The 25,583-nt window shown below is 44.0% G+C and overlaps 1 protein-coding gene across 1 annotated transcript; it reads right to left on the minus strand.

The window, feature by feature from the left end:
- Positions 1-450: 450 nt before the first annotated feature.
- LOC144132993 (long-chain-fatty-acid--CoA ligase 4-like) lies at positions 451-25,173 on the minus strand. Its single transcript, XM_077665770.1, has 3 exons — positions 24,436-25,173; positions 19,374-19,391; positions 451-2,068 (listed from the first exon to the last, which is right to left on the minus strand). The coding sequence occupies exons 1-3, from the start codon at positions 25,156-25,158 to the stop codon at positions 629-631; spliced, it is 2,181 nt and encodes a 726-aa protein (XP_077521896.1). The 5' UTR covers positions 25,159-25,173; the 3' UTR covers positions 451-628.
- Positions 25,174-25,583: the final 410 nt, after the last annotated feature.

Below are 25,583 nucleotides of genomic sequence, written 5' to 3' on the forward strand. Positions count from 1 at the left end.
TCCCAGTGCGCTGAAAAAAGCAGTGGTATAATGTGAGTAAAAAGACACCCCTAGACTCACGCAGAGTAGCATTTCGGCGATTTTTACCCGTCGGCTATAAGATCTGTGCTCTTCATTAAAGGTTTCTCTCTACCTCTCTCTCTCTCTATGCGTATGGACAACGCGCACAGGGCTTGTCAGATGTTGGCCAGAGGGTGTGCTGTCAAGTCTTATAGTTGGACATTTACGACGGCACCAAAATCTGTGGAGCATGAGATAAAGTTTGCGTTAGCTCTGGCGTCCAATTGATAGACCTATCGGCAAAAGTGCCCTACTAAGCTGCTGAAAAGCATATCCTGCGGATTGGGGACTTTCGACCAGCCCTACACATGCAGCAAACTCAACTCCTGTTTCGAAAGAACGCAGCATCAAATATCAACATAATGTTTTGTTCTTGTTTTCTTCATTTAATCTGAGCTCACAGAGGGGACGTCCATGTTGTTGTAGCCGCGCTGTATTGAAAGATTCTGGTACTATATGTTCAGTGCATTCCGTTCACACTAAAATGTATTGTTTATTGAATGATGCGACGTGCTTTTCTTTTTTGTTTCAATTCGTCTCAAATACCGTTTCCTGCATGCTTTTTGTTTCACGCGCGTCGAAGTCTGTTTTCCTCTTCCGAGCTATATAGTGCGTCGATGTCCGTCTGGTAAAAACTCTGCAGCGGCTTTCTGCAGAGCTTAAGTGTCGCCGTAACCAGTCCCGAATCTGGCATCCACTCCTCCGTGCACAGTTTAACCTTGACGGGAACTTCGGCCTTCTGCAAGTCGCTGGAACGCGCGTACGCCAAGATGGACTCCGTGGCTGCCTTGGACACATCCGGGTCATCGCACAGCTCCTTAAGAGTAGCGAAGACTTGCCCCTTGCCGATGTCTCTGGCCACCAGCTGAAGTTGTTCGTAGTTGGGCACTACGAAGGCGACTAGGTACGCGTGAAGCGAGCTGCCGTACACAAACGTGTTGTCCACAAGATGGCAGGACTTGAGCACGGATTCGACGCGGCTCAGAGCAACGTACTCACCGTACTGAAGCTTGACTAAGTCCTTTTTCCTGTCGATCATCTTGAGAGTACCATCAGGAAAGATCTCGCCAATGTCTCCGGTGTAGAACCAGCGGATACCGTTTTCCTCGCGGAACAACTCCCTCGTCAGTTCCTCGTTCTTGAAGTAGCCTTTTGCGATGCCGGGGCCTCCAATGACGATCTCGCCACGAGGGTTTGGCGTGTCCGAGGTGCGGTAGTTGCCCTCGGGCCAGTCGACGAGCCGGAGGTAGCATCCGTTTAGTGGACCTCCCACCCGTCCCTCACTGGTGTCTTCGGGGTTCATCATTGTGGCCAGGCAGCTGGTTTCGGTAAGGCCGTAACCCTCTATGACGTGACAGTTACTCAGACAAGCCCTCAAGAAGCGGCGTGTTTGGCCGGATAGTGGTGCTGAACCACTCACGATTAATTTTGTTCGGCCCCCCAGAATGAGGCGCGTCTTGTTGAAAAGCATGCGGTCAAGGAGAGGCGTGTAGAAGCCGTGTTCCAGCCAGAAGCTTTTGTATTGGACAGCGTAGTCCAGCAGGGCTTTGTGGAGGGTTCCTCTGGAGGAGGAGTCCTCGGAGATCCATTTGCGGATTCGGTCTGCGATGAGGGGAACGCATATCATCATGGTAGGCTTGAGGAGAGTGGCGTCTCCGGGGCAACCCGAGGCGACTGCGCAGGATTCGTCGGTGAGGGTCAGCGGGGTGGAATACCCTATGCGGGCGCCGACGCAGAGCACGACCAGCTCGAATGAAAGCTCGAACATGTGAGCTAGCGGCAGGTAGGCTGCGTAGGTGTCCTCGCTGCTGGCGACGCCGAATCTCTGCGAGTGAATTCCGAACCCCCTCACCGTTGTCATGAGGTTTCTGTGTGTGGTCATGATGGCCTTTGGAATGCCCGTGGAACCGCTGGTGAACATGATGATGGCGACGTCTTCGGGCGTAGGCGGGCAGGCTTCCACATCAAACTCGGGTTTTCGCCGCTCAAGGCTGGAGAATGGTATGACCTGCAGTATAGAACACGAAGTGCGCTGTATATTCGATGAACAACGTATGCGCCTTCATTGTCATTCACATTTCTTTCTAGGAATCTCCATCGCTTCTCCCCAGAACTGCCATTTACCCTCTCATCGCCATTTGTGCGTATCATGCGGTTGTTGCGGTTGCTGGGCGCCAAATGTCCAACAGGTTATATGTATCTGAGTGGTGCCCAGAGGTGGGCGAATTCCCTCATTTTTACTTTTCCTCCCTCACCCTCACTTTTGAATCCATGGCCATCCCTCACCCTCGCCCTCATTCTGAAAACTTATCCGGCCCTTCCTCACCCTCACCCTCACTAACAGTGTCCTTAAAATTCGAGTTATATTTTCTAGTCTGCAACTTCTGGCGATATTACTGAGTAATAAACATACAAGACAAGCCCTCAATGCTCTATTCGACGAGAGGCTAGATGCTTATACTGCTGTGTGTGTGCGGGTACGTGTGTGTGAGCTGTTCGAGCTAACACGTGAGACAAAACCGAGACAGTTACGAGTTAGGTCCTAAAATATCACTCTGCCTTTCCTTCTGGCACACACTGCATGCATACATGTGCCCTGCACTTGTAACATTTCATTGTTATCTATATTTATTTTGCTTATACTGCAATCTCCAGTGGGGATTTTAGCAGGGTTGCATACAGATAAGTAAACACAACGTAATAACACAGGCAATGAGCACAAGAACAAAGTAGATTAAGGTAGCTTTATAATTTTGGAAAATAAGTATACATAACAGATTCTTAAATAACACTGGGAAGAAATGTCGACATAGATAATTTTGAAACGTGGTCATTGGTTAAGATATTCCGTTCAATTACTGTTCGTGGAAAGAAAGAATACTTAAATCGGTTATTGCGCTTGGTAAATGGCGCTACTGTGCGGCTATATCTTTGCCTAGTGGCGTAAATAGACGAAAAAAAAATTATTGTCGTGAGGTCTGTCTTATAGTGGCCGTCAATAAATTGAAAGAGGAATTTTAGTCGTGACACATGATTTCTTTGCATTATTGGGGGCAAGTCCGCTTTAGTTACGAGTTCGATCACTGACGTACGTCCAAATCTTTTATAAATGAAGCGAGCTGCTCTTCGTTGAAGCATTTATATTTATTAGTGTAATTTTTGGTGGAAGTCTCTCAAATAACGCATGCATAGTCTAGTATCGGCAGAATTACATTTTTGTATGCGAGCCGTCGGAGAGAAGGAGTACAAAGTCTCAAAGCTCCCCTCAGAAAGAACTTGCGATTAACATTAGCGATTATGTAGTCAATGTGCTTAGTTCAAGTGAAGTCATTAGTGATCAAGAGTCCGAGATACTTATAATGTATCTGGAGAAAAGCTCGAGAAAAGTTTCGATACGATGAATATTTAGGTTTCTTATCTAAAGCGGCGTCTGCAGTAGTGAACAGTACAGCTTTGTGGTCCGATATTCTATCTACTATCTGGCTATTTGTTTTGGCAGTAATTGATCCGCTAACAAAACAGTGGTCGAGCTTTGATTGAGAATTGCCCTGAATTGTGGTATTTTCTTCTGCAATTTGCAATAAGTCGAAGACGAGAGCAATGTCCAACATGACTCCATCAGGGGGTCATGCTTTTTAACTGAAAAATATGAACAGTTCACTTCACGCAAATTAAAATATCCTGACAGTATAATACGATTATCGGGTTTAACATTCGTGCAAAAAAATTGTTTCAGTTTGTCTAATATGGCAACGGTAGAGTTGGGGGGCCTGTACATTGCTCTAATAATATATGTAACGTTTCCATAGTACGTTGTGCAAAAAATGCACTCTACACTGTGTACATTAGGCATTGGTAAAATTCTCAGGGATCATTTAAACAGAATGCTGACATCTCCACCTCTACCATCAAGATCTTTTTGGTGCGAACTGTAGCTAGTGGTGACGAACTCACTGTCAAACACTGTATTGTTAAGCCAAGTTTCTGTCAAAACCGCTCTTTCAGGGTCTTGCAAAAGCAGATGAGAACTCATTTGCCTTGTTTATGACACTACTCCAATTAACATTTAGTATTTTCAGGGTCTGAGATTTCTTATTCCGGTGTCAGTTTGATTTATTTCTAAGCCTAAAGCTAGGAGCTCTTGTTTCATCCCAACCATACAGTACGCGATAACGCTTAGCTTATCATAGATTAGCTTTAAAGCTTGGCGCCCTCTTTCCAATCTTCTTCAGAGCTTTTCCTCTCTTGTTTCCGTATTTCCCTAACTCGTTTAGAAATGTCTTCAGCTAATGATTTCGAGCTTTTTGGTGCTTGGATTTTGAGCTGATTTTAGTCTTTTTGAGTTAATAGCATGATCGTAATATTGAAATTTTTTCACAGAATTCGATGAGTTTTGAAACGACTGGTCGCGCCTTATTTATTTCCTTTTTACCCACCCTGTGGCATCTATCGACACCACTCACTGTTAAAGACCTTGCTCCAGTAAAAAAAAAAAAACACTATGAATTACTTCCTTTTCCAGTTCCTCGCTAGTGTCCTCGCTAAGCTGTTCAATTCAGTAAATGATCAGATTATTTCTCCTCCCTCTGTTTTCTAAATCGTCTGTTCCTGACTGTACTAAGCTGCTCCTAAAGTTTCGATATTGCCTATTCCATGTATTTTACCTTCGTGGCTAAGAGATTTAGGCCCGACAATTGCTTCTCAATACTATCAATTCGCTCAGTGAAACCGGAAAGTTATTCTCAGTTATGTTTTGAGACGCCTGCATGCCCTCCACTGTTGAATTAATCTTGCGCTGGCCTTCTAGCAATTCCGATAGCATTTGTTTTTCAATCGGGCCAGGATTTGTTTCAACACCGCCACAAGACTACAGACCTTTTGATAATGCAATCACGCAAGAAAGGGAACGCTGAACACACAGTGGGCAGGGCAGCAGCACTAGAAAGTGCGCGTCACTCCTGTAGCAATGTGCAGATTTGAAATCACTAACCTGGATGGCAAAGCAAAAAGGATTGCTTAGGATGCTGCCTCGTTTGCTGCTGCCATGTCCACTGTGCTAAAATGGACTGCTAAAATCAGCCAGCACGTTGTTGTGCCTGTGTACAAAAACTAATGTGCGCCAAGATTATTTTAAAAAAATCATTAGCGTTTACCACGATAATTAAAACAAGTGTTAAGCACAGAATAGACTCAGAACGAGGAAATTTTGTAGGCCGCTTAATTATCATTACCCGGTGGCATTGCGATGGCACGGGGTCTTCTGAATTTCATTGTTTCTAATATTCCGCCATTTCGTTCGGTTTGCTACATGCTCCTCTGATGACGCTTCCCACGCACGGATGGAAGATGATGAAGACCACGCTTTTAAGCTACAGCGTGAGAGACTGGAACTTTCAACAACTACTCTCATGAACACTGCTACGTGACGAAGACGACGACATTGCAAACACAGCGCGAGAGCCTGGCAGTTCGTACGGACAGGATGTTAAGATTTCTCCCAACAGATTGTTCAAATTGAGGAAGTGTATGAACCGACCGACTTAAAACCGGAGTGGCACTCCTTCTTGGTGATGCGCTCAGCCTATACCTCACGTCTACTGCTCTGTTGCTGTCTTTTTGCGATGTGTTTCGTGGCGTATCCTAAAAGCGTTGTAAATAATTTAGTTGATGTCAATAGAATATATTTCAGTCTTATAAATGTCATAGTTAAAGAAAAGCTGTGGCGATGGCGTAGTGGTCCGAAGTAGCAGCCGGCGGAACTGATTTTCTAACGCCGTCGCGAGTTCGAATCCCGCTCACCCAGCTTTAAATTTTATATTTCTTTAGTGTCTTCCCCGAGTGTGGTGCCGGCTTTACACTGCAGTGAGACCGTTATGCGGTCGCTTAAAAGAGAACATTATTGAGGTCACTTGGAAATCAAACGGCTGGCTAAAATGCAGCATTTGGGCTGAATAATAGCAATCACTAACTCCCCGAATCTAGAGTGAACGATTCCTGTGGTTGCCATTTTAGTGCTCTAGCGCTTCCAATCCGCCGAAAAGTGGTTGTCCGTCTGCACGAAGCCTGCTTCTAGCACGTGGGCCACCTTGGTCGCGTGACGTTGTGACGTCATAACAAGCTGTACATCAGATTGTGAGTGAGCCCACCGTGGCCGTTCAATTTAATGATTACTTCGTGAGAGATTCCTCAGGAACAACATAAGTCTCGCAAGCCCCACTGATGGCAGCACCTGCCATCGCAGGGCAGTGGAGCGTAGCTTTACCGCTGCACCTCTGCGCCTGGAGCGGAACCAGGACTCTCAGGTATCTGTGAATTTAGAGAATGACCAATTCTACCGCAGTGCAAGTCTAAAATGATGCAATAACACGCAAACTTACATCATATTACATATCAACCAAAGTAAGCATGTTCAGGCCAAGCAACAGCATAAAAAGACAAGATAAACGACGCGAAACAGGACTAACGGTGCTAGCGCACGACAATTCATGGTTAGCCCCAAGCGAAACCGCCCGTGAATTTTTGCTTGCACGTCTACGCCTTACACAAATGCTGAGTGTCAGTTCCCTGTTATGCCTGCTAGAAATTTGGTTCATAAAAGCACGCGATTGCGTGGTCACAGGTCCTACCAGGTACAGAGATAAATCACGATATGTTGATGTTATTTGGAGAGCAGTGCAACTTTTCTTTTTTAGCACATCGTACCTTGCAAGGCGGAGCGAGCGATGATTCAGACCAAGGTGGTTAAGGCGCTGCTTTATTTTCATGGTAAGACTACAGTGGTCGCCTATGCCCACCATATTGCGTCACCGCTTTCCTTTACCGCAGTTCCAGAGAAAACAGAACATAGAAGATATGATTGTACTGCACTACTCACAGCGTGAATAAAAAAAAATTCCACACCAACGCCGCCAACAGGCTTTGATTTGACAGTGGAATCTCTCAAAAGCATTTTTGGCGCTGCAGCCCATTCTGTGAATCGTCAATGAGCTCATATAGGACTTCGTTCCGGCGAAGAAGGCCTAAAATTTGGAAATTCGACAGCCTTACTATAGGTATAGTTTCTACGTGTTTTACTCTACACTCTGATCACCCGACAGACTCGGGGCTGATAATGAAAACGTTGACTGCGGTACCATGGTTCCCGTTGGACTGGCGGATACCTGCACGGCCCGGTCAGTGCCCCCTTGTTAGCGCACTATACAGGGTGTTGCACCGAATACTTAACACAATTTAAAAAAAAAAGTTTTAAGTTAGAAGAGCGCTTTTTTCGGCGGTGTAGTACATCACGGCGACGTAGAAGGTATGCTGCACCCGCGTTTCGTGGTCGCCTCGTGTACCTCCAGAGTGTAGACACAACGTCTTCCTCAGGATTTTCACCCTAAGAAGTAGCGCCTTAAAACGGGAATTCATAACGGGCGGCACAGACAAAAGCGTTAGCCCGGAGTACGGTTCGGACCACCACCCTCACCCTTACCTATTCATGTTTTGCCTCCCTCGCCCTCACCTCGTCATGTCTTTCCTCCCTCACCCTCGTCCTCACGTATTTTAATCCGCCAATCCTCCCTCACCCTCACCTCACCGAGTGAAATCCTCATGAGGTGAGGGTGAGGACGCCCTCATGAGGGTTCGCCCTCGTGAGGATGACCATCTCTGGTCGTGCCTCTTTAAACAGATTATAAAGTCCAGTATACAGTGAGTTTAGATGAATAAATTACCTTTAAACCTATTAAACACGCAGGCCTCGAAGCAACCACAACGATTGTAGAGAATACCGTCAATTTTATTTACACCCATGACGACACAGCATACACTTTTCTGACCTACGTTACCTGACGGGGTCGGAACAAGTAGGCTGGTCGGCTGAACAACGCAATTCTGTTTTCAAGAAATTGTAAAACACTCAAAGCTTGATAAAACACAGCCATGATTACAGGAAGTTCGACTTAGGGCTTCAAGGCAAGGACTTCCTCTCCCTGTGGCTAAGAGCCGGCGCGTGCTCACGTTTCTGGCTGAAAATAGGCTCCACGACCTTGTATAATATATTGAAAGTCCCGTCTAACGCCACATGGAAAGCCCCCCCTCTGAAAAAAAAGCAACTGCAGCAAGAAGGAAACTTTCACAAATTAATGCACATCAGATAAGGACTTCCGCTACTATTTATGCAAACTATTTATTGCCCGAAACAGCGTTCAACCTCAACCAGGTGACGTTACGAGAGTTGCTGAGAGTTAGGCTGCCTCGGCGGCCAGCGACGCTTTCAGGGTGAAACACAGATCCCTACGGTGGTATGTTTAGTCCCACTCTCTTTCGGCTGCATTAAGCGTAATGCGGTGGCGGGCTATTTCGAACAGAAAACCGCCGCTATACCACGTGGAATTCCGCAAATTTGGTGTCCTCCCGAGACAGGGTGGTACCATAGATTGTTTAAACAGTGAATCGTAGTTAGAAGCACTTATGTGTATCGCGTCTCGCAGCTGATCTGCCGAGAAACTCGGTGCCTTATGAACAGTCGTTGCATTCTCACAACGGGCGTAGCATATTACAGCGCAATCTCTTGACCCGGGTACTCTGCATTTCGATTACATTTCCAACAATCAGGATTGCTTATTTGGAGCTGCAGTTGCATATTCGCCAAAGAGTGCCGTTCAGGTAGCTCGTCCGTCAAGAAATCAAGAAATAAAGTGTGAAAAGTCGCCTTTGACGGCTGCTATAATTTCGGTAATTATGAGGATGCAAATTTAAAGTTGTGTCTTATACCTCCGCCCTTAGAAAAAATTACTCTGGAATGCAAATGTGTGGCATGTCTTACTTCGCATACTTAGTCTGTTGGTTTCCAGCCGTCTCACTGCACCTGTGATTCCCAATTTTCTTCTGGGCCCGCTTTCAATTCAATTCAATTCAAGGATTTTATTTATGTTTCTTTCAAAATACAAAACAGTTGCTGGACCCATACCCATTGGCTAGTAAAGGGTCCAAAGATGAAATACGATACAAATACTAACACAGCAGAGGAGGAATGTAATTAGCAAATACAAAATTTATTCTTGACGCACACATCATAGGCAATGCAATAATATTGTGTCACAATTTGATTTAAACATTACAATAGGTTTCAAAAAGGTTTTTCTTTAGAACAGTTCTGAAGTTATTGGCTTGCTTGATGTGTACTGGCAAAGAATTCCAGATCAAGGCCGCGTTAAATTCTATGAGCCTTTTCCCGTCCACATTATGAGATGGGGGCAGGTTAAAGTTATGATTAGTTGCAGCTCTTGTATTTCGTAATGGGAGTTTAAACAAATTTATGGGGAGAGGATCATTAGTCTCTAAGATACTATGTATAGTTTGTGCAATTTTTAATTCGTACAATGCATTGAATGGCAGCACATGGACAAAATTATACAAAGATCTACTGGATTGACCACGACTTGAAAATGTAATAATTCGTAATGCACGTTTTTGCAGACGGATTACAGGTTCGAGATAAGTTGTGAAAGTGGCAACTGAGCAAAGCGAAATATCCGCTGTCCTTTTCTTGTGTGGGCGCAGCTCCCCCGAACACAACAGCCCCCTCATAGCTTCATCTCTGACTGCTGCTTCACACACACACAACACAAGCTCACTTCAAACAAAGGGGCGTGGCCCGATGGGCGCAATTTCCCGCTTTCGCCTCGGTTTTGCATGTTTCGAGCGTTCCCAGCCGTCTTTCTTCACCCGATTTACAGCCGCCTTGGTATACACATCACACGTTCTGCACCACGCGTGTCAAAAGTCGCGTGTTTTGTAGACCACACCAGACGCACGTGAGGTGATGACGTAAGCCGGCAAAGCTGAAAGGCCCGGCCACATCAAAATCTGCCAAGCGCTTTCTTCAGCACCTGGCTAAAGATACGCTTCCCAGTAGGGCAGCCGTGTTATGTACGCTCTTTTGCTGGTAAGCGAGTATGCAAAGCTCTCGTCGCTACATTTTGATCAGTTTATGTACTTTATCTTCATGCCGCAAAGACATTCTAGTCCCCCGCTATAGTTTAGTTTATGGGTGTTTAACGCCCCAATGCGACTCAGGCTATGAGGGACGCCGTAGTGAAGAGCTCCGGAAATTTTGACCACCAGGGGTTCTTTAACGTGCACTGACATCGCACAGTACACGGGCCTCTAGAATTTCGCCTGCAAAATTCCTCTCTTCCTGTCCCCTCACCTCTTTCATTTCATTTCTCCATTCTGCCTGCTGTCCTTTATTTCCGCTGCCCCAGCTCAAGTGCTTCAGTATCGATGGCAGATGCCGGCGCTAGCAAAAATCTTTTCCTTCCTTTTTACTATTATTTTTAATAAAACCACTACCACCACCACCAAATTCGACCGCCACTGCCGGTATTGAACCAGCGTCTTTCGGGCCAGCAGTCGAGCGCCATAACCACTCAGCCACCGCGGCGGCTAATCCCTCGCTATATTTCTTTGCGCTAGCTCGTTACGTTACGTTACCGTGTCTACATTCTGCGCATCAGTAAGCAAGGAAGTGGCTTCGAACGAAAGGAGGCTTTTTCCTCATTAGTGGTTTATTTTCGTTCCTTCTCGTGTAGCTTGTAAATAAATCGCTACAGGAGGAAAAAAGCTCCTTTCGTGGGCGTCACGCAGCCACGTCAGTAAAATTCGTCATGTCTCTTTCGGGGCAGGCACGTTCTTGTGCTTACTTTTTTTGCCTCTCTTGATCACAGCAGCGCGGATGAGGGCTAGCTTGTCTGTCGTGCTTACTCGTCAGTGTCTCTAGATGCGCGCTTGACGTCAAAGGTGGTTTTGCTACTAGCCCAGACCCATACTGTAATGAGAGACCTATTGCCTTGCCCACTGACTATCGAGCGAGGCGGTAAGTCAGCGTATGTTGGCAACTGAAGCAGCAGGTTCTGCGGAACCGACGAAGTCGGTCTGTGTTGCTCCGACTCCCCTTTGTTAGTTTAGCCTGGCGAGGATAATGGGATTTCAACGAAATGGTTATCAAAGGCTGATTTTGTGAGGTTTCTGTGTGAACCGGTCGCTTTTTAATGGTCTCTTCTTCATGCTTCGAGAATACAAAAATTGTACGTTTTATTTAAATTTTCCCTCGAATAAGGCTAAAAATCAGCACGTAGTCGCATCGTACTATCAATCTGCGTGTAGTCTGCGCCGCCCAGTGGGAAACTCAGTCGTCTGCATGATTTGGTTGCGGAACAAGTGACTAAGGGAAACAGTTGAGGAAGTATGAACATTTGGTTTCAGACTTGTCAAGACGCCCTGACCGACCTTCAAAGAGTAGGGCACTGCCTCTTCAGTTGTCGTAGAACAACTCCTTCCTGATCTGCCTTGTCCAACCCTTACAAAAACGGTCTACAGACAGTCTATAGACTTCTTACATGATTTATTGCCTTCCTATAGATATTTATTCTTGTCTATTCAAAGTCTATAGACTGTCAATAGACAAAGTCTACTAAAAGTGTATGGCCATAAATCTATAGAGTTTCTATGACTGTCTATAGGATTTGTATTGACTGTAGACTGCTATCAAGGGTGTGTCTATAGATAGTCTATAGACTTTTTAGACAGACGCCTATGGACAGTCGATAGACTGTCTAAAAAAATTTTTGTAAGGGAGTATCGATATAGTTCTACACTCTACTTCTTTTCTATTGAATCAATCTAGTTTTTAACTTCCGTGTTTCTAACCTGTCGTTTAAAGCTCTCTTTCTCCGTCCTCGTGTCCGGCATACATACTGGTTAGCTTCCTATTTTTTTTTTCCGCTAGTGTGAGTCAACGCTATTTCTGTATAATTATTTAAAAACCTTAACTGCCCACCTGTTGTCGTTCAGTTTCCTCATGCGTTCTTCACATGATATTTTAATCTGGGGAATTCCCGTGCTTCGAACGATGCCCAGCCCATATCCTCGTGTACTGCCTAATTTGTGGTTTTTCCGTGGGCACCTTGTACTAATCTTCCAACACCTCTCTGATACCGAGAGTGAGCGCCCTCTACGGCTGGGATTTAATATGCCGGTTCGTCGTCTTCTATAGTGGGCACACACTCCCTTCCGTGATTTGAAAAATATTATTCGCGCAGCCGGCCTTTTTTAGAAGCTGGCATGCGTCGTTCACCACGCCGCTTCGCCATTTTTACAGTTAATTTCGTTTCATTTCATGTTATTTATTGAAGCATTAAGGGCCCGTAGTCATTGCGCTTCCCTTTACTGGCATCACGTGGAAGCAAATTCGCGATTACAACAGAGCTGATTACGACAATGTTAACAAGAAGAGTTTTCCGACAAAGTGCTACCGGCTTTTCTATGATAGGTCAATCAGCGATAACTAAGTTCTTTTTAAAGAAAAGCCTGTCAGAACTGGTAGCAAAACACGTCTCACTTATCACTATAACTAGTGATAAGCCCAAGCCTTGGTTCACGAAAAATCGTCAGCGGATGGAAAAAAAAAACAACGGCTAGCTGTACAAAAATGCAAAGCGCGTGAGTTCTCCAAGCGCAATTTCTGCTATATGTTCTGCTATTTTTAGCGCTAAGGATAAATATTATTCACAAGACTTTCCTGCATGCTCAAAGCAACCCGATCAAGTTATGGAAGATAATAGGTCGGTGTAGCGGGAATAACTGTGTTTTGATACATGGCATCAAGGATATTTCCTGCTCTGATGCTGACTATCCAATAGTGTTTAATTAACTCATTTTTCACATTAGTATTCACGAGAGAAGTTAGTTGTAACATTTTTTGAGCACCCGATTTGCACTACCGATACATGGTCGTGACTGACATTACATTCGACGGCATTGCCCGGTAGGTAACTAACCTTAAGGTATCCTCTTCATGTGACGTCGATGAAATTAATTCCTAAATACTGGAGAACACCGTTTCTGTGTCTATAGTACCATCTAACTAAATGTCTTTCGGCAACCATTATTAACAGTTATGCTTCCTTGTGATTTAAAGATAGCAAAAGTGGTACCAGTTTACAAAAGTAGCTGTAAACATTCGCGCGAAAATTGCAGTCCTATCTGGTCAAACGTTTAGGGGAATCACCCAAGGTGGAGTAGACTTGTAAAAGCTGTATAGCTGTATAGTTGTATAGCTTTATGGCTATATATATCCTATATATATATATACATATATACATCATATAACATATACAGCTATATATACATAGCTGTATATATATGCCAGGTGCTTCAGGAAAGGTGATCACTCGTGTTTAAAAATATTGTTTTTGAGGTAAAAAGAAGCTTTTTTCGGCATAGTAATGCCAGCGTCGGCGGACGTCAAAAAACAGGCGAATCATCTTAACTAGCTATGTGATTAACTAAATTTTAATAGGTAACTTTTTAACTATTACCAGTGGGCACCTGATTGCAGTTAGAGATTAGTAGCCGGCCGTTAACAATAGCCATAGCAGTTTTTAGAATTTCGAGAACGCCATTACTCTCGCCGCTGTGGCTCGACAAAATTTGGCTGCATCGTGCGAAAATACATGCGCTTTCGAAATGGTCAAATTTTGTCGTGCGTTCTCGAAATTCTAAAAACTGATATGACTATGACTAACGGCGGGCTACAAATCTCTAATTTCTATCAGGTGCCCATTGTTAATAGTTAAAAGTTAACTATTAGAATTTAGTTAATTACATAGCTAGTTAAGATGATTCGCCTGCTTTTGACGTCCGCCAACACTCATATTACTATGCCGCAAATTGCTTCTCGTTATCTCAAAAACCTTATCTTTGAAAACTAGTGATCACCTTCCCTGAAACATCTGGTATATTTCCTGTATAGCTATATAGCTTTCCCGTATAGCTATATAGCTATACAGGAAAGCTGTATAGCTTTCCTTTGTATCCGTGTGGCAGCGCTTGGGTGGATGCCATTGAGTAATTACTCCCTTATTACAATCATATCTCACAAACATGCATCTGTTACAAGACACTTAAACACACTATCTATCATATTTACGGTCACCAGGAATCCAATCATTTCTTTTTTCACAACCAACACGGCTTTAGAAAAGGCTTTTCCTCTGAGTCAATTTTTCGAATTCACTATGGACAGTTATTCCAAAATGAGTAGAAACTTACAAACTGATTGGACCTTCTTTGATTTCGTTTAAAAATTTGATCGCTTCGCACATTGTCGCTTAGCATCGAAGCTTTCTTCGCTCAAATTAGACTCTTCCACTTTGTCATGCCTCCGTAATTTGATTTCAGATCGGCAGCAGTTCCCACTTGTTAATGATCACTTATCTCCACTGTCTGGTGTTACGTCACGTGTGCCGCAAGGGGGCGTCCTTGGTCCCCTACTCTCTTTAATTTACATTAATGGCTTACTGAATAACATTTCATTCAGTGTGCGAATATTTTCTTATGATTGCATCCTTAACAGGTCAATAAAGAGTACTAACGACCATATTTCACTCCATAGTGACCTGAACATTGTTGAAGATTGGTTTAAAACACGGCTGATGTCCCTAAACGTTTCGAAGTGTAGAATAACCTATTTCACTGGAGAATCTTACATAGTGTATATTATCCCCTACCCATATCCTTTCTCACTATCACTTTCCCCTTCCTTTCCCTTTCCCTGTCCTTTTATTCCCGCTAGTCGCACCTCAGGTGCTTCAGGTTTCGATGGCCGCGGCTCGCAAAGTCTTTTCCTTAAACTGTTATTTTATTGATAAACAACAACAACAACAACAACAACAACAACAACGAATTGATGCTTTCCTTAGCACATTAAAAACAACATATTGGATCAAGCTACTCAATAAAAATACTTAGGCGTTCACCTCACACCAAATATCTCGTGTTCAGATCACATAACCACCATTTCTGTTAATGCTTTAAAGTAATTAGGTTTCCTGCGCCGTAACTTACAACGTACTACGGCTGACGTGCTTAAACAAGCCTATGAAACTTTAAATAAATATCAGCTTGCGTATACGCTTCTGTCGTTTGGTCTCATCATCAGAAATACTTAATCGACTTGTTAGAAACAATCCAAAAATAACGCTAGTCGCTTTATTTCACGCAACTGTAGCTGTCAGTCAAGCGTGACCCAAATAAAGCTGAACCGTTGACATCATCTAAATGGGGACTCTCTGCCGTGCGACTGCGTCTCGTTGCAAGCTCCGCGAGGGGTGCGAAAGTAACTACGTGAAGTTAACGAGGGCGACCGCAGTCTGCTGATTGCGCTCACGCGCATGTATACATTGGCGACGATAACGCGAGCGTGTGTCCTTTGGTGCATTGTGTGTCGTCGTAAGTGTGCAAATTTGCTCCGAGGGACCCTCAAAAGCATGCGAGCAGCATTATCGCTCTAACGTATTCATTCAACACCACATCTGAGTGAAAAATTGCACGTGCATTTCTCACCAAACGGTGCACTGTGTTTGTTGGCTAACTATGCAGTAAATACGATCGCAGACAACCCTCGTAATTGACTCTGCGGTGGTCGTTGCGATTTCTACGTTTGTGAATTGGTTCCTGTCGGTTGTAAGCGGAAAAAAATCGGGTGCCTTCCGCCGAACTGTATTCTGCAAGCATAATCTTGACGAACACGCGTCTGTTGGCTGAACGTTTTTCTAGCGGAAATCCCTGCCTCGGGTGCCGGTGCCTCATGTATACTGCGTGCATGATGACCCGCGCTGGGAAACTTCTGTAGCGATAGCTACATTACAGTAGCATTTCGATCCTTCAGCGTGGCTGCGCCATCATGCTGTCACGTGGTTGGCCACCTGGTACGGAGCAGCTGCCGGCGGCGCGGGGCCGTGACTGATCACGTGGTTGGTCACGCGACCAGCCACGTGGTGCGGAGCAGCAGCTGCTGCCGGCGGCGCGGCGCGCCGGCGAAACCGAGCTGCCACAGCTGTGCGCATGCGCCGTGTCAAGTGGGACGAAGATAAAGAAGGAACGCCCAGCGAAACGGAGCGGCGAGTTCCAGCTGTAGCTATCGCGTCACTCCAGGTTTAAGCAAAGCTTAGCCGCCGGCAATTTTTTTCTTTATTTAGCCAAATCAGAGATGATGGTGCATACACGTAGTACTTCTCAGATATTTTTGAGCACGTCTAAAAGCATATTCAGCTTTCCGCTGCGCAGAAAACATGAAACACCGTGCGCTTGCATAGCGCTTCGCGCGTTGGCGACATGCATGCATGCGCGTGTCTGTATGAGCGCGTACTAAGAGCAGAGAAGAAACACTTTACAATTTCATAACGTTCACAGCCTGCACAAAGGAGCCGATTCGACTGCTGAGGTGAGTACGAAACCGCTTCGCCGGCTGCGTAGCTTGCAAACGCAGCGCGAATGCCGTTGAGAGCTCGCGGTTCTGAACTTGCTGCGTAGTACAACGGCTACACGCAGCCGATTGCGCAGAATTCGAGGAGAAAGCTTCAGCGCTCGTGTTTGCGAATGACCTTTCTCTCAGCCGTCTGTTTTGTGCTGTTTAAATTAGGTGACCCTTCGCACTGTCGGCTATGCTCGTCGCGCTGCCTTGCTCGTATTTCGACGGTTATTGTCCATCGACACGGCGATATAGCGTTCGTTCATGAATACTTCACTAGTCGCCGCTGCATGAACCTGCCAATCGCGGCGCAACATGTAGCTCGCTTTTACGCAATATTCGGGCCCCCAAAAAGGGTTGTTTTCGGTAAAAATGACATATTTACTATGAGGTGAGCTTACCCGATTAATCTACCCTGACTTAATGTCCCTGTGATTAGCTGACGCCGCCTCGCTCACCGCAGACTCTTACAACGTAGATAGCAAATTATTTTTAGAAGCGAAAACATGATGGCGTACCAGATACAGCCACACCCTGAGCACTCGCGAAGTTCTTTAAAGGGACAGTGAGGTCAGTCTCTTCGAAGTATTCTTCTCGGTAAAAAAAAAAGAGTTAGCAGTGGCTAAGCTCGGCTATGCCAGGATATACGTAGCGTGAGCTACGCTGAGCCGCTGAGCATCAATTGTGACGTCACTGCACCTCGCACATGCGCAGCACGGCTCTCCAGGAGCCACGCGAAACTTCTGAACCTCGGCCAGTGTAACTCACGCCATAAAAAAAAAACGAATCTGAATTGCCGTGGAGGAAGAAACGCTAGGGAGAGGCCCTCGGTATGCGAGCTGCATGACAAAAAAATGTGCCGGAAGTCGTATTCTTGCAAAGGCCACTGGGAGCCTTTGGCCGACGGCGCAGCCTATAGTAACGTTGGGCGCAGCGCGTCGTCTGCTTCACTGTCTGCTGCGCATGCGTAAACGCGCTGAGACTGCTGCCAACTAGGGGGGGGGGGGGGGGCAGAAGAAGAGCCCTTCCACCTGGCTTCAAAAAATGAAAAAATAGACATAACGGCCCTTAATTGTTTCATGTCTCCATGTCTGATGCTTTCTTGGTGCGTTAACGTTTGTCCGGCTGCAGTATAGACTCAATATGACTGAGAAAATTGAAATTAAAAATTTTCCCGCCACTCGCTTCAAACTCGTGACGTCACAGGTGAAGCATCATCTCTGGGATATGCACACGACGAGTTCATTTTCTATACCTTTGTCCGCACTATCAGCATTACTGAAATGTGCCACACAAGTGTACGCCTCACAACGCTGTGATGTGCGTAGTGGCATTTTTGATTGTTTTGTACGCGCTCCGTTATCCGGTCATTGACAGAAAGACATAATTGGCCGAGGTAGGGTTTACAACACGAGAGTGGAGTCCTGTACGCCACTCTTGATTCTCATTTCACGAAGTTCCTGCCATGTTGTTTCTTTTTTTAGCCGTGTCTTCTATTTTGCTCTTTATAGAAACGAGGAAATAGCTGAGCTGCTTTGCGTACCAAACAATTCTGGATAAAAGCAATATTGAACGGGGAAAAATTTATGGACGAAATCGTTCCATATATTCACAAGATTTAACTATAAAAATTAATATATCCACACATCCCCCGTCGATCGACAGGCTTTCATTTTTTTTTTGCTATTGACGTTTTCGCTATCTTCAAAAACGTTCCCCATTGCTTTTCTATGTCAGTCTTAACTGCTAGATGCGAGCGACAGAAAAAAATTAAGAGAAAGATTTTGCTGCACGTCAGAAGAATGGACCATTGCCTTCAATATTTCGATAGCAGTACCTATAAATTTTTCAATGTTCAAATTTTTTTTCTAGGAATGTTGGACACGAAGGAGCTGACAAAACTCGAGGAACTTTGCGCTTGGCAATTTTCTTGAAGTTGAATTGCGATATGTAGACAGGAAACCGCATTCAGGACCGGATGCTCAGTCGTTCGCCCCGATCTTTTTCTTTTTAACTTCTTGTAGAGCATGGTTATATGAAACAACTTTACCATTCTGGCACCTTCTCTGTCCTCACTTCTTTGTCTTTAAAGAAGGTTAAGCAACGAACAAATCTAGCCTGACTGCTCAAAGACACAACATACATTGCATACGCAAGACTATTCACCGATGGCCACAACATGCCTGCTCACTGAAAATGCCGTGTTATGTCTGAGCTCGTGTACGACAATATATATATATATATATATATATATATATATATATATATATATATATATATATATATATATATATATATATATATATATATATATATATATATATATATATATATATATATATTTGTATTCTATATATATATATATATATATATATATATATATATATATATATATATATATATATATATATATATATATATATATATATATATATATATATATATATATATATATATATTTGTATTCTATATATATATATATATATATATATATATATATATATATATATATTTATATATATATATATATATATATATATATATATATATATATGGGCATGTTCAGATAAGAACGGTAATCGAGGTCCCATGACCATTTTTTGTTTTCAATTAAATTTTTATATGTGATGGGTAAATGTGTCCACACAAAGGAATGAACCTTAGTTTTGCAAGGAACTTCATGGTTTTCTCGGAAAAAAATTGTATGTCACAAGAAAGAGGTGGAGTATGTCGTTTTGCCACTTCTCAAAGTTGCAAGTTTGGAGCATCACTGTATGCACAATAAGTTGTTTTCGCGCATAATTATTTTTTCAGCACTTGATTACAACTTGCACTATACGATTAATATAAAAAACGTTTTCGTGCTGTGTCATTCTTCTGAGTAAAAAATCGCAAACTTCGCTTCCGGAGCTGTGCGGTGCCAAAAAGGCACTTTTCAGGGCAGCCTTAGGGCAAGATGCGTAAAGATCTCCCGACTGAATCTTTTTCTCTGTATTTTTCAGCTACTTTTAATCACTTCAGGCAAGTTTTGTAGCTGTACACTTGACCTATATTTTTCAATATGGCCTCAAAATTGGCAGAAGTTCAAAAACTTCAAAAAAGTGACAACTTTGACTTGAATTTAAAAAAAACATCATCATCGAATTTTATTAAAAAATGCCCTAATAATACTCAATACTCGATAATTTTAAAACACCAAAAAAGTGTTGCATTATTTTGTTTTAAAGTATAAAAATAAATGCAAAACTGAGTTCATGTTTTTGTTACCTAGAATTGCTTATTACTGCCTCTTAGAAATAGTAACTGTCAGAAATTTGATTTAGCACTCACTGAACGTGGTTACATTTCAATTACCACAATATGCGAACCAACCTGAATGTTTGTACAGCTTCTACTCGCTTGTTAGCGGCGTTCTTAATGCGTCAAAATGGGAATAAATTCGTTATTTCACCTGATGAACTGACTGCTGGCGGTCAAACGTTTTTTTTGTATTCTCTAATTTATCATCGTAAGGCACATTGGTATGTAATCGATTTTTTAAAAATATTAGATAATGTGTGGGTTCCTAGAAAAAAGTTTATATATAAAAATTTATATTAATGTATTTCTGAAGCCGACGTTTCCGTACCTCCATCTGTTTACCTCTGTGTTCAAAGGTTCTACAGGGCAATGTCAGGAGACAGCACGTCGTCTTCTGAGAGGAACAATTTATCTGCGAGATTTTTAATCAGGAGGAGTTTTAATAGGAACGCAATTTACAAATGGGATGCCGCTTTATATGCAGATTGCAATTCAGAAAATCGTAACAAGAAATTAACGGCAGCAGTTGAAGTCGGTATGCGCACAGTATATTGTCCAGCACGAAGCACAAACCAGATCACAGTCTCTTCCATTCCGAAGCAGCGGTGGAGGCCACGTAGGATGCACTGCCTTCATTCGTTTGAACGTACTTCCACATATGGAGCGTCTGAACTCCAGGCACTTTCTTTGCCATTTTCCATTCTTCCTTCTTCGTTTCGCGAAAGTCTGCAAGCTCCCTCTGTGGGAGCTCCAGAATGGTGATGTTCTTTAGCGTTCCTTTAATTGCGTCTACGAAGCCGCTGGCTGTTTGTATGGACTCACTTGCAGGCTTCCGCAAGTTGTGGTGTGATGCTCGATGTTTGACAAGCCCACCAACGCCGTCGCAAGCATTTTTGCTGTGTCCAGTGGCCGAAAACATCCATTTCGTCTCTCGACATTCACTGCGTTGTAGCTCATGAAACTGATATTTATTCTTGAAGTGAGCGGGAGCCCCGTCGCTCACATATGTTATCTTGGTGTAGATTGGCGCGTTGTCTTCGAGGTGTGCTTTGATTTTTGACAGAGCCAAGCATGCATGAGCTGAATCATGAGACATATCGTCGGAAATTACGGCGTAGTTCCGAGTCGATTTTCTTGACGTGACAACGCAGGTAAACACGGTCACCTGCTTTTTCTGCCAATGGTAAGCTTGTACTGCGTCTGGAAGCACAACTGTCCAGTTTTCGGCGAAATCAAAATGCAAAACAATTGCACCTCTCTTGCAGCTGTGTTTTTCTTCATGTATTGCTCTTGCTTGCACAGATCTAATATAGTTGTGGGGAATCCATTTCATGGTCATTCTTAGACATTCTCTCATAAATGATGAAGCGGTCAGAGTCTTTTTAACGAGCTCACCGTATTCCCATGAAGCAATCAACACCTCGTCCTCGCTGCTCATTTCAAAATTTTCCGAAGTGAAAATGCCATCTTGTGGACAGTGCTCACAATTCCTAAGGAAACACGACGCAGTAGGTTCCTGGCATACGCAGAGGCTCTGCATATCTTCGGGAGAAAGCGACCTTCCGGACACGTTCTGCAGTCCCACGAGGCACAACTGAAAGTTTGCACAGCACACACAAACACACACTTGCCACTGTGGCGAGCATTTCACCCACTTAGGACGCAAGGATATGAATTTTGTGAGGCCAACCTGGGAGGCAGGGTGAGCTTGCTTGTAGAGGCGGAATGCTTCTCGCAAGGACCGCGTCATGAAGCGTTTAGGTATCCATTCTTTCTCTCCTTCCTTCTCGATTCTCACAACATCCTTTTTGTTCGGAGTCTGTCTAGAGCAATCGAGTTCATCCATGGTGTAATATTCTAAAACGGTGGTAGTGTCTTCCTGTTGTAGTTTACATCTTGTATATCTCTCCTGTGTTGACCATACGCCTTCCTCATCCACCATCTTCTTCGATTTTTGGATAACGTACCTCGTTGCCTCTGGAATAACTTCCTGCACATATTTCACGGTTAGGTTGCGTGGTAGCAGTGTCAGCAGCTGGCAACGCTCTTGAAAGGACGTGCACCTATTGTAGGCAGCATGTAGGTTGTCCTCCCAACTGCTGCATTGCGCACACTTTTCTTCTGACGCACGCGAAGTCTCTGGGACATTATATGCTGCCTGTATCCCCGATCGTATTTTCTTCACCATAGCTCTTGCCACCTCTTCCTGCTTTCGCTTTGCATAGGAAAGTCTGAGGCGTTTTTTTAGAGCGCTCGGTGGTTTTAGGGGCGAGATTTCGGAGGTAAGGCTGACACTTGAATTTAAATTTTCTACGATTTCTTCCCCAGGGCGGAATTCTTCTAATGTTTCGGTTGACTCTGCCTGCATATTATCTATGTCTTCCTTGAACCGACGGTAACAATTCTGACAGATGAAGTCACTTTCTCGTACTCGGAGAGCTTCTTCGGGAAGTAGGACTTTTTTGAGAGCAGCGACATTGAGTGTCTTTACACTGCGAAAATTACGTCCTTTTTCAATTCTCTGTTTGTGCCTTTTTGAGTAGTCGGCACAAAACGTTCGCCGCGGAAATCTCTTCATGAATGCAAAAGCTCACCGCTTCCGGAGATTATCGCGAGACAGAAGAGCAGGTGACGGATGCAGGGCCCAGAGCTGCTTTTCCAAAAAGAGGAGATGGACAGATGAATGGATTTTTAACACAGGCTGCCCACCGTCGACACTGATGTTCTTTCGGTCTGGCGTACGAGCTGAGACTGATATACCAAGTATGCTTGTCGAGGGAGCGCTCCAGCGCAGAGAAAACACGTGAGTACAGAAAACGACCCCACCGGGTCTACCAGGCCTGGAAAACGACACACAAAATTCGAGATCCGAACAACATCCGCTCACAAGGGTTATCTCGGTCGAAGGTCGAAGGCTGAGGCATAACTGCTAGGCGTTCGGTGCGTTGCGATGAAAAGATGATAGCGGCGGCTAAAGCCTCGGTGCGGCGGCGGCACACATGATGCTGTGAATTTCAGGGTCGCGCCGGGCGTTATATAGCTATAGGAGCGGCTGCAAAGCGCGGTTCATCCCTGGAGCGGCGGTAGCAGTTAAAGTCACCTTGAAAGTGCGACGGGTGCATTAATTGTTTGCATAAACTACTCCTACACACACGTCACTCCAAAATAACGTGTTGGAATATGCTTACAGTAATTTAGGTCCCACCGTTAGAACAGTACGAAAGCGAATAGGAGCTTTAGACCTTTGATTGTAATAGAAAAAAATGCTTACAAATTACACTTATGAACTCAGCAACTGTAGCGTTTAAAATTTACTTACAAAATACCAATACTAAAACCAGCTTCTGACGATTGCGCATTCTAAGAGGGAATACTGAGCAGTCGTAGGGATTGAAATCATAAAGTCCGTTTTGTATTTATTTCCATACTTTAAAACAATATAATGCAATACTTTTTTAAAGCCTTAGAATTATGAAATGTTGAGTATTATTAGGGCAAATTTTAATAAAATTCGATGATGATGTTTTTTTTTTAAATTCAAGTCAAAGTTGTCACTTTTTTGACGTTTTTGAACTTCTGCCAATTTTGAGGCCATATTGAAAAACATAGGTCAAGTGTAGAGCTACAAAACTTGCCTGAAGTGATTAAAAGTAGCTTAAAAATACAGAGAAAAAGATTCAGCCGGGAGATCTTTACGCATCTTGCCCTAAGGCTGCCCTGAAAAGTGCCTTTTTGGCACCGCACAGCTCCGGAAGCGAAATTTGCGATTTTTTACTCAGAAGATTGACAAAGAAAGAAAACGTTTTTTTATTTCTTCGTATAGTACAAGTTGTAATAAAGTACTGAAAAAATAATTATGCGCGAAAACAACTTATTGTGCATGCAGTGATGCTCCAAACTTGCAACTTTGAGAAGTGGCAAAAACGACATTCTCCACCTCTTGTGACATACGATTTTTTTCCGAGAAAACTACAAAGTTCCTTGCAAAACTAAGGTTCATTCCTTTGTGTGGACACATTTACCCATCACATATAAAAATATAATTGAAAACAAAAAATGGTCATGGGACCTCGATTACCGTTCTTATCTGAACATGCCCATATATATATATATATATATATATATATATATATATATATATATATATATATATATATATATATATATATATATATATATATATATATATATATATATCAGCCACTGTTTTTAAGAATGAATGGTGAACGCAGATTATTATGCGTCCCCCTTTATGAACGTTTCCTTTGCGCTGAAGCCATTTCCGAGAAAGCAAGCCAACTATCTTAAACAATTCTATTATTTATTTGATAAAAGAAAATACTTCGCGGCGTACACGAAGACATTTATCAAGGGGATACGTGAATAATAGTACGGACGGCGTGAAAAGCGTGAAAACTCAGAAAAGTTAATCCCACTGCCACACTCGGCCGAGGCAGTCATGATGGACCCACTGTCTAACTCTGCAAGATTCCTAAGGTCAAGCCTTTGGAGCATTGGCGAAGCCCCAGCTATGACAGATCAGCTTTACTCACACTATACTGTTCGCCCTCATCTGCAACTTCTGGTAGCACTGTCTTCTGCGGCGTCACTTAAGCATTTCGCTCCAGCCTTAATCCTTTCCATGACTCTCTTCAGCCATGGTCACCAATACTTTTTTGAATACAAGCGCTGTTTTTGACACACTCAGGAGTAACAATGCCGATGTAGCTTCGAATAGCTTCGGAGACGTGTACCGTACTTACCTGACATCCTTGTACCGGTGACACTGGGGGCTTGCAGTTAGTGCTCTCCAGGTAGACCATGTGCGTGAGCGATGGCATTTTGTCAACGATTTCAAGCACCCGGGGCAGAAGGTCCGCAGAGATAACCAAGTGCGTCACTTCCGTCTCGTTGATGGCGCTCACGATGCCGTCGTTGCTGAGTGTCGCGTACAGGGTCACCAGCGGCACGTTGGCACGGAAGCAAGCCTGCGCCGTCAGCATCCATTCCAATCGCGTCTCGGCCAGGATGGCTAGGTACTGGCGGGGCTTGACGCCTATGGACAGCAAGCCTCGAGCAGTGAGGTCTATCTTGCGGTCTACCTCTTCGTACGTCAGCCACTCGTAGTCCCCCAGGACGAGCTTCTTGAAGCATTTCCCGTTGGGCTGCCTCGTTTCGGCGCTACTTAAAACGGGTCGCTTGCCAAGGGCAGGTCGACGAGGGTGACGGCGAATGGCAGAGCGGAGCATTTCATCCAGGGTCTCGACTCCTTTCAAGCATTCAAACTCTACGTCTTGAAGCCTCTTGTATGGAGAAGATGGGTCGCCCTCGATGGTGGGCTTGGCGAAGCAAATACGCTTTCTCTTCCAGTAAACCCAGGGCCTCTGGAATACGACGTAGACTGGAAGTGTGATGACATCGTAAGCGGTCACCAGTAATTTGATGATGCCGAGGAGGGCTGCTTGAATTGCGAACAATGCAGTTTCTCGGTGGGTTGTCATCTGAGCGTGCTAGCACTTAAGAAAAAAGAAAAGACGCCAAAATTCGCCTAAGCCGAAGTTTCGTACAGGGTTTTGAGCGAAAAAACACACACAAGTACTTTATATTTTTTCTAAATGCACTACAGGGGACCCGTCGACAGGTGTAGCGTTGATCGGTGCTTCTACGATGTGCTGTTCCGTCTTTGAGCTGCTAAAGCAGATATGGCTGATTTATATCCTCTGGCTGAGTTTGTCTCTCGCCATCGTTTCTGAACCTGCACAGAGGAAGAGAGATGCGAAAATCTATTTAGAGTGCTACTATTGGCGGCCGAATGCAATTAATACAGAATTATGTGCGGTATGAGTGTTATATTATACTTTCTTGACTGCGATTGGCGTCTTATTGACACTACTTTGAGGTTATAAGACATAGTATTTCAGTTATT

Source organism: Amblyomma americanum, chromosome 5 (assembly GCF_052857255.1).
Source record: "Amblyomma americanum isolate KBUSLIRL-KWMA chromosome 5, ASM5285725v1, whole genome shotgun sequence".
NCBI classification, from domain to species: Eukaryota; Metazoa; Arthropoda; class Arachnida; order Ixodida; family Ixodidae; genus Amblyomma; species Amblyomma americanum.